Source organism: Taurulus bubalis (assembly GCF_910589615.1).
Source record: "Taurulus bubalis genome assembly, chromosome: 15".
In the NCBI taxonomy this organism is placed as follows: Eukaryota; Metazoa; Chordata; class Actinopteri; order Perciformes; family Cottidae; genus Taurulus; species Taurulus bubalis.
The window spans coordinates 21,177,385-21,186,479 of NC_136603.1; the positions used below are offsets into that span (position 1 = coordinate 21,177,385).

Genomic DNA, 9,095 nt, shown 5'->3' on the forward strand with positions numbered 1-9,095 from the left:
TCTGACACAGATATGTGCTTCCAAAAAGGTACATTACCCGACTGATCACTTTTGTCTGCTCAGGGAAGGATGGAGGCAATTCTCTCAGAAATGGTCCAGTCGTGTCTGGTTTTCCTTGTGCCTCTGAATTTAGCTTTTAGATCACTGTTGCACTGTAAGTCAATAAGTTGCATTTGCAACTTACTCAGGACTCTCTCCAGGTCCTGAGAAGTGGTCTGCAAACAGCTGCCAGCGTAACCTGCTGCTTATTTATCCAAATTGCCCGGTCATGTGCGGTCACCTTTGACCTTTGCCATTATTTTGAGCCAAACTAACATTTTAATTGAATTTTGTCAGAGCGTTCACGTCAGAGCGTACTCGTTGTTTTCGTCAGTCTTGAGGCCCGACAAGCCCGTCGGCTCACAGCCGACATCCAGATGGCCACGGAGAGCGTTTGTGGAACGAGGAAGCTGCACGAGAACCACAGAAAGACTTTGGACTGTAGATCTAAATTAGCTTCACCTTTACAGCCAGCCCTTATAGTTAGGGCTGGCTCAGGTTTATAGTTAGGAGAGGGAGAGTCAGACAACTCACCCCGTGATTCTGTCAAAGAGAATTTAAAGAAGTGCTGCTATAGGCTTAGACTGCTGGAGACATCTTAGGATACACTGAGCTCCTCTTTCCTCTTCTCTCTCTCTTCTCTCCCTCTGGATGAATGAATGCCTCTTCAATGCACATTACTAACTCTACTTCTTTCCGGGAGCCTCTGTGCTTCCTCAAGTTTCCATGGATCGTGGCTGTCTGGAGCCGGTCCCGTCTCCTACCTCCTACCTCCTACCTCCTGTCTCCTGCCATGGCCCTGCTAATGCCCCTCCTCTACCTCCTTCTGCTGACATGGATCATGGTTATCTGGATCATGGTCATGCCTACTACTCATTATATGAATAATTTCTGTCATATTCATGTAATGTGCTGTAACTCTGTGACGTTGTTCATTCTGGTCACATGACATCTATTGCTTCTGTCCATTTGGGGAGAGGGATCCTCCTCTGTTGCTCTCCTGAAGGTTTCTTCCTTTTTTGCCCGTGAAAGTTTTTTTTCGATTTTTTGGGGAGTTTTTCCTGATCCGATGTGAGGTCCTGGGACAGGGATGTGGTGTGTGTACAGATTGTAAAGCCCTCCGAGGTAAATTTTTAATTTTGTGCTATACTAAATGAACTGAATTGAACCTTTGCCCAATAAAACAAATGGTATCTTACAACTTAATTCATTAGAAATAATCATCCAATTTTAATAACATTATTCAAACCACTCTGAAAGGGGCCAACCCGCATTATGGCTACTTTTACTTCTGGTGCTTTATTTCATTTTCCTGATTATACATATCATGTTATTTTACTTGTGTCACCTTTGGCGATACCCATTGTAGCATCCTTACTTTTACTCCAGGATCTCGTTGGGCCGGCTATGAGCGCGGCACATCCTAAGGCCCGACAGAAGACATTGTCCAAGACCGAGTGGACAGGAGAATTACAGAAGGCCCGGCACGGAACAAGACACAATACAATCTGTTTGTCCAACACCTCAAACATGAACTGATTCTTTGTTCGCTTGATTCACAGAGGCCGCTTTACAGACTCACACTTCCCCACCGAAAACATTCCTGACCCCAGTCCTTGATTTTTGGCACAAAAAAAAAAGGTGTCCAGTATTCCAGTATTGTCGGTCACGCTTTGATGCAGAGCATAGCATCCAGGAGGCTGTCCGTGTGTCCGACGCGTGCCGATACGAACCCGTGGCTCTTCAGAAGCAGACCGTACTCCGTGGCGCTCCTCTGCCTGCCCTCGCTCATGCTGAGGGCCTGCAGCAGGCCGCGGCTCGGGCCGCCTCGGTCCTCGTCCAGGAAGATCTCGCTCAGCAGGAGTCCGCAGCCTGGAAGCACGGTGGAAGCGCATGGTTTGTTTGCGGGTATACAACTTTAGAGACCACATTAGTGGTGGTTTTGGGCAAGAAATAAGGATCAAGAGGGAAAACACAAAAATGTGCCACCAAGTTGGTGTTTTTGGCTTAAAACCAGCCAGTTTCTTCTTGCCAAAGTGCTGTTTTATATGTCACAAAAAAAAACAACAGCTTTTGTATCAGTTAATCACTGACGGTTTGCAGCAGCAAAAGACTGTGGGGCCCTGAAAGCTAACTACACAGCAGCTGGTCTTCCTGGAGATAAGATGTTATCTGATTGTGGGTTACAGTTTTAGAATTAAAAACTGCAAACAAAAGGTTTCGCTGGAACATGACTGAGATTTTCGGTGTTAAACATGCGTTTACATTTTTTATATTTTATTATTCATTGTTTAGTCAACATGTAGAGAACTTTTTTTTTATAAAACTTTTACCTGGTGTGCACGCATCTGCGATTTTACTCAGCAGAATATGCACCTTCTCATCAGGCAAGTCATGGAGAATCCTCGCAAGGACGTACAAGTCCGCTTTGGGCAGCTCGTCCTTGAAGAAGTCTCCTGGTCACGCGGAGAGGAGAGAGGCAGGAGTTAGGAAGGTGTTACTGTGATATCTGAGACAATTCACACACACACACACACACACACACACACACACACACACACACACACACACACACACACACACACACACACACACACACACACACACACACACACACACACACACACACACACACACACACACACACACACACTGACCTGCTACAAATGACACCCTGTTGTCTGTGTGCAGAGGATGGAAACGTTCACTCATCTCAACCACTGCTGGTAAGTCAAACACTGCCACAGACAACCCGGGATGAGCTTTGGTAAATTCATAGGCCATGGTGCCAGTGCATCCTGGGAAGAAGAAGAAGAAGAAAAGATGATATGTAAAAAAAAAAAAAAGCTTTATTACTCTTGGACACACTTTAAAAAAATGAAAAACTCTCCGTTCTTCTCCTTACCTCCGAGGTCGCAGGCCGTTTTAAACCCGGAGAGGTCAAAGGCTGTAGCAACAGCTTGTCCTGTGACGTTAGCAATGCTGTGCATGGCATTCATGAATCTCAGTTTGACTTCTGGACTGTTGTAGAAAGCATCCTTTAAACAGAAACAAATAAGACAGAAGGGAGGGGGGGGGAAATGTAAATGTCGTCTTCACCGCCTCCACCACCACGTGTATTCATCTGAGGCTGAGCTCATCTCAATCACCTGCAACATATCCTCGGACCTCTTGCCGAAAGCCTTCTCGCGCTGGTTGGCCCCCTCCCGCACAGCGCTGTCGAGGTGGGAGAAGAGAGGCCACACGGTGTCGTTGCAATGCTCGATGTGGCCGCGCAGAGAGCGGGGAGCGTCCGTCAGCAGAAAGTGAGCGGCCAGATCTGTGTTCTCGAACACCGGCTTATGGCACCCTGGTAGTAGAGACGCCACAAAACATGGAAGAGGTTCATTTCAAGTTGAAGTTTGAAATGGGATATCTCTGTGAGAGACGAGCGCTGACTCACTTCCTTCTTTGCTCCTCAGCAGTCCCAGAGACACACAGGCTTCCAGCAGGCATTCGGTGCCCTTCACGGAGGCTTTGATCTCGCGGGCCACCTGCGCCGCCTCCAGCCCTGGCCGGCTTTGGAGCAGGTCAAACACACACATCTTGGATGCAGTGAACAGTGCCTGGAGCATTTTGAGAGAGGTGGAGTGGACACGGACGCAAAGTGCAATGATTTTAGACGGCCTTGTATACAGATCAGAAAACACATGCACTACAATAAGTCTTTTCTATGCAGATTAACCAAATAAGATGTTAATTGTAGAGTTTTAGCGTGAACTGTCCCTTTAAGTTGGGCTTTAATGTACCTATATGAAAGTAGTATCAATCTTCAAACGTAATTCTCAGCAAGAAAGCAAACAAGTCTATTTTCACCCAAATGTTTTCCTTTAAAAAGGGATCGTTCACCCTCAAATCAAAAAAGTGCTCGTGACCACAAGAGACGTGAGCATTAATGGCGTCCTCCTTCTCTGAGCTGTACAGTTAGCTCGCTCAGTGGTGCTGGGTGAGCTCGCCGTATCGAGTTTAGATCCGCCGCTTTCTTCTGCGCAGTGATATGTTTGGGCGGGTGTGGTTCCCTAACCCGAGGGCCATGCAGTGTACACTTTATTGCCAATATCCCCACCACGGGGCGACTCGCGCCAAAACAATCTAGACTGCTAATCAACGCTACGGGTGGTTTTGGGGGGTGACCTCTCCTTTTATGTTGAGCTATATGCTTCACTCCATCTAGAAGTGAACTACAGCATTAGCAATCATTCAGTTATATTTAAAAAATAAATAAATACAGCTTTCACAACATAGGAATACACAGTTTGTCTGTAATTGTACCTTTGAGGCTTTGAATCCATCCATCAGATCAATAATTCGCTGCATGTCTTCTTTCTTCGGCTCATTTTGCTCAATCCCCTGCCCTCTGCTGGTCATCGGCGGTAATGTTGCATTCTCAGAGTCTCCGAGCTTCGCCTTTCTATCCTCCGTGTGTTTAGACGGGCTGTTCCCCAACGTCCAGGAACTCCCATCCGCTCCATTTTCCCTGCCTTTCCTTCCCACCTATACATGGGAGACTGTTACTCATAGATAATGACAAAAAAAAAGAAAGAAAAGGGAACTGGTTGTGCTCAACTAACCTCACGGAGGGGACCGGCTGAAGAGTTGGGTCTACAGTCAGATGTGGGGCCGTGTTTGTCGGGAGGACTGTGGCCGGGCAGAATGAGCGGCGAGGGAGCGGGGGAGCCGTTGGAGCTCGGCCGGGCGGACTCGCTCTCTGGGTCCGAGGTGGAATCGCATTGGTTGTAAATAAGATCCAGCTGTTTGCAGAAGTGGTTGAGGGGGAAACCCACAACATTGAGGAAGTCACCGTAGACGTACTCTACCAACATCCCACCGAGAGCCTGGATGCCGTAGCCTCCAGCCTTGTCCCTGACACACACACACACACACACACACACACACACACACACACACACACACACACACACACACACACACACACACACACACACAGATTCACAAAAACAGATAAAAAAAACAGTTGCAAACACACTCAAACTAAAATGACTATGTGTGATGACACTCAATCCAACCCGGGGCAAAGATGTTTAACTTTTTTTTTTTTCGTGCTCACACATTCCATGTCAAACAGGACAAGGCAAACACAGCTCATGGTTAACTCAAGCACCAAAGTCCAAAAAGCACCAGCTTCGTAAATGCCACATCCACGAAGTGACCTCCGTTGAGCAAATGCACGGTTACGTTACTACACAAAGAGAAAACAGTAGCTGTGGAAGTTCAAAAGTGCGTACTCACATGGGTTCACCGCTATTGATATACTCCCACAGCATATTATCTGAGAGATCAGCAAACTTCACCTTTGTTTCTTCATAGAATTCCACCATCTGGTAAGCCACTTCTTCATCTGGGGGGATGGGGAAGTTTGAAATGAAATGTTACTGTCCACTACAACTGATATACAGCTTATTTAGGAAACTGGCATGACATCTTACAGTACATTTATTTATAGATTTCCCTCACACGTTCCCTCACACGTACGTGCTTTTTTGTATCTTCTGCTTCTGAAATTTCAGAATTTCGGAATTTCAGAAGCAGAAGATACAAAAAAGCACCGAAACTGTTTTCACGAGTGCGCTTCATAAAATTTCGACAGAAAGCAATCTGAAAGTCAAACAGTTATCAAGCGGTGACGTACTTTCTTTCTCGTGGCAGAAGACGATAGCCACACCGGTGATGACGCTGTGCTCTTTACCGCTCAGGCTGGAGAAGGAGAAAGAACCAGAGAAATGTAAAAGACAGGGTTCAGACACATTTCCATGACTTTAAACCAAATTTACATGACCAAACATTTTGTGAAATCTCGGTTTATACATGAAGAAGTGAGTAAATGTAGTATTTAAACTAACAATGAGAATACAAAGCATACAGTAAACCTTAATAGACACAAATGAATGAGACAATAGTTTGATTAAAAGAATAAACATTCATATAGATGTCTGTATGTATGCCTGCTTATATTCTGAGCGTCTTTCTTTTAAAAGCATATTAATTATTTCAAAATCAGTGTAAATGATGTCAAGAACACATGAATATAACACATTTACATGACTTTTCCAAAACTTTTGGGATTTTATTTTTATTCGAGGACCTTTCCAGGCCTAAAAATAACCATTTTAAAATTCCATGACTTTTCCAGGTTTTCCATTGCCGTGAGAAGAACCCTGAAAAGGAAATCTGCGCCCGCTTCTTCACGTCAACGCAGATACAACGTTACCCGCACTCACCTTGACAGCATCCGGTACGCGTCCTGTTTGTCCGCTGGCTTCTCCAGAATCATGCCGTCTACAGTCTGTGGAAATGAAAAATAATCAATGGCTAGAGTAAATAAGAAAAAGAAATAACAGAGTATCAGATAAAATGCTGTAAAGCTTTCTTTCACTCACCACAATGGTGTCCGCTCCGATTACTATGTCTGGAGTCTTCAGGTGTTTCTAAAGCAAATGAACGAATGCGTTATCAAAAAGTGATTGATGGGGACAACACATGCCGGCAGACAGCGAGGAGCTCCACTCACAAAGGGCATCCTCCTAGCCACCTCCAGGGCCTTCTGCTTGGCCGTCTCTACAGCATACTCATGGGGCGCTTTGAAAAGCCCCTTGTTGAGCGTTTCTTTGAACCAGGATGGTACCACCTCAAACCGCAAGCCCTGCAATGAAGGAGTGAAGAAAAAAGCGGCCACAAAATTAGACCCCAAACCACGCTGAAGTTTTTGAAGTCGACGGCAACATTTGACTCAATCTTTTACATAAAAAGAAACTGTGACTACGATGTTCGAAAGACCTTCCCCAGCTTAACCCCCCCCCCGTGATTTATGTTTTATTATAGTTCTTTCATTTTATTGAGTTTTTTATTGTCTGTATTAAAGAGTCTTTCTGCATGTTTTATGTGTTTTTTTCCTCAACAGTTTGTAAAGAGTCTTTGAAAAGCACCGTGTGGTTTCATTATTATATTTTACAATTTGAATAAAAAAGATCAGTGCTCTCTGGTGGAAAACATATCCAAAAGACCCTAAACACATCTTCTGCAAAGAAGGGGGTTATTGATTGTAACTTTAGTCCAACATACACATCAATACAGATATGTCTGAGATAAGCTAATATTGGCCAACACATCGGTCTAGTTAAGAAATAAACTGCAGACTCATTGAGATTATGTTCATTATGATTGACTCAGATCAGACAAAGTAAGAGATGGGAGAAGTGCACAAGACAAATGCACCTAAATGTGTTTTATTATTTGACTCCAGTGGTGTTTATATGACGCACACATTCACATGACAGCTCTCTAATTGTTGAGGCATTTGCTCAACATGGGTTCACAATAAAAATGTGCATTAGTTGAGATATACACCATTCCCTTAAGTTTAACCAGAGGGCGACCTACCGCATTGCTGAGAATCTCCAGTCTCCTCGGAGAAGCACTCGCCAGCACCACCAGTTTGCCGGCGAGCTTGGAAATGACAGGGTTCAGCACCATGATGGCCTTCTCCTTTAACGGCCCTGAGGAGATACACAGAGTTAAACATTTGCAATGGAGCCTAGTTCATGTCACGAGTCAGACGACTGCAAATGTTCAGTTCTGCACCGTCAAGAGGAAAGATCCATGCAGGGCTGAGACGGCTGATTGGTTCACGAATCAGCCAATCAATACAACGCTCATATTTAAGAATCATTTTAGTAATTACTTAATAATTAATTTAATAGTAATTCATTAAAGGACAAACACCAAATGCTCACTGGTCTCGGCTTCTGAAATGAGTGAATGTGCTGCTTTACTACGGTTTAAATGATTTTAAATAGATATTTTAGGCTTTAGACAAAACCAGGGTTTATACAACATTTTGACCAATGGATTTCCATGACTTTTCCATGACTTTAAACCAAATTTCCATGACCAAACATCATGGAAAAGTGAGAAAATGTAGTATTTAAACTAACAATGAGAATACAAAGCATACAGTAAACCTTAAATGACACAAATGAATGAGACAATAGTTTGATTAAAAGAATAAACATTTATATAGATGCCTGTATGTATGTCTGCTTATATTTTGAGCGTCTTTCTTTTAAAAACATATTAATTATTTCAAACTCAGCGTAAATGAACGTCATGAACACATGAATATAACACATTTACATGACTTTTCCCAAAGTTTGGGGATTTTTCCAGGCCTGGAAATAACCATTTTAACCGTGACCGTAAGAACCCTGCAAAACAAGCATATACTTTCTATTGTGTTAAACAGAAAGGATTAAAATGTTGCAACACGTTGCAGCCCGAGCCCGATACCTCTCAGACACATACTATATTCATTCATTCATAAAAAGGGCAACGAGCTGCTGTCCTACTGTAAAGACATGTCACTCACTGTCACGTGTTTATTGGTCATACATTATCAATACGTCTTAACATACGCTATATATAACGTTAATCCCGTAACGTCACGCGATATTTTGATAACTTCGCACAGAACTAGGTTAGCTATCTAACTCGCTAACGTTAGCTCACAACTCTGCGCACGTCTTCACTAATGTGTAAACTTCACGTTAGCACGCAGCTAGAGTTGAATGCACAAAGTCATTAAAAAAACGGTTTGACGGTTAACTGACTGGAGATAACAGTGTCGCTCACCTGCTCTTATACTCCTCGCTCCAGTCAGGAAACGGACACAGCTGCCTGCGAGCTGGGCACGACCATTAGGACGCCACTCCCGCCGACGAGACGGCGCATGCGCGAAGACGATTCGGAAACGTGAGCGGATCCACAGTGTTAACAGAGTGGTATATTATCTTCTTATTATAGTGTCATAATGCCACTACTCTGACTACCTCTACTTCCAATAGTATTAATAATAATGATAGTGATGTTAATAATAATAATAATAATAATAATGGTAATGATAATAACAATAATAACAATAATAATAGCATTTATTATAGATATATACAACATATAATAGACATGAGTAGAGGAAGAAAACAAGTACAGAAGGTGAAAAGGTC

The 9,095-nt window shown here is 43.6% G+C and overlaps 1 protein-coding gene across 1 annotated transcript; it reads right to left on the reverse strand.

Moving 5' to 3' along the window:
- Nucleotides 1-1,268: 1,268 nt before the first annotated feature.
- On the reverse strand, nucleotides 1,269-7,587 carry asmtl (acetylserotonin O-methyltransferase-like). The gene is made up of 14 exons (XM_079230969.1): nucleotides 7,477-7,587; nucleotides 6,608-6,739; nucleotides 6,477-6,524; nucleotides 6,318-6,382; nucleotides 5,729-5,793; nucleotides 5,329-5,437; nucleotides 4,650-4,941; nucleotides 4,351-4,572; nucleotides 3,482-3,644; nucleotides 3,189-3,388; nucleotides 2,945-3,077; nucleotides 2,697-2,837; nucleotides 2,373-2,495; nucleotides 1,269-1,911 (listed from the first exon to the last, which is right to left on the reverse strand). The coding sequence occupies exons 1-14, from the start codon at nucleotides 7,567-7,569 to the stop codon at nucleotides 1,706-1,708; spliced, it is 1,992 nt and encodes a 663-aa protein (XP_079087095.1). The 5' UTR covers nucleotides 7,570-7,587; the 3' UTR covers nucleotides 1,269-1,705.
- Nucleotides 7,588-9,095: the final 1,508 nt, after the last annotated feature.

Bases quoted from the DNA above. Each gene is read 5' to 3' on its own strand.
- asmtl (XM_079230969.1), bottom strand. From the start codon at position 7,569: ATGGTGCTGAACCCTGTCATTTCCAAGCTCGCCGGCAAACTGGTGGTG. The intron at 5,794-6,317 runs GTGAGTGCGGGT...CTCCTTCTCCAG, and splicing joins GCGTACCGGATGCTGTCAAG to CCTGAGCGGTAAAGAGCACA. The intron at 3,645-4,350 runs GTACAATTACAG...AAAATGCTCCAG, and splicing joins ATGGATTCAAAGCCTCAAAG to GCACTGTTCACTGCATCCAA.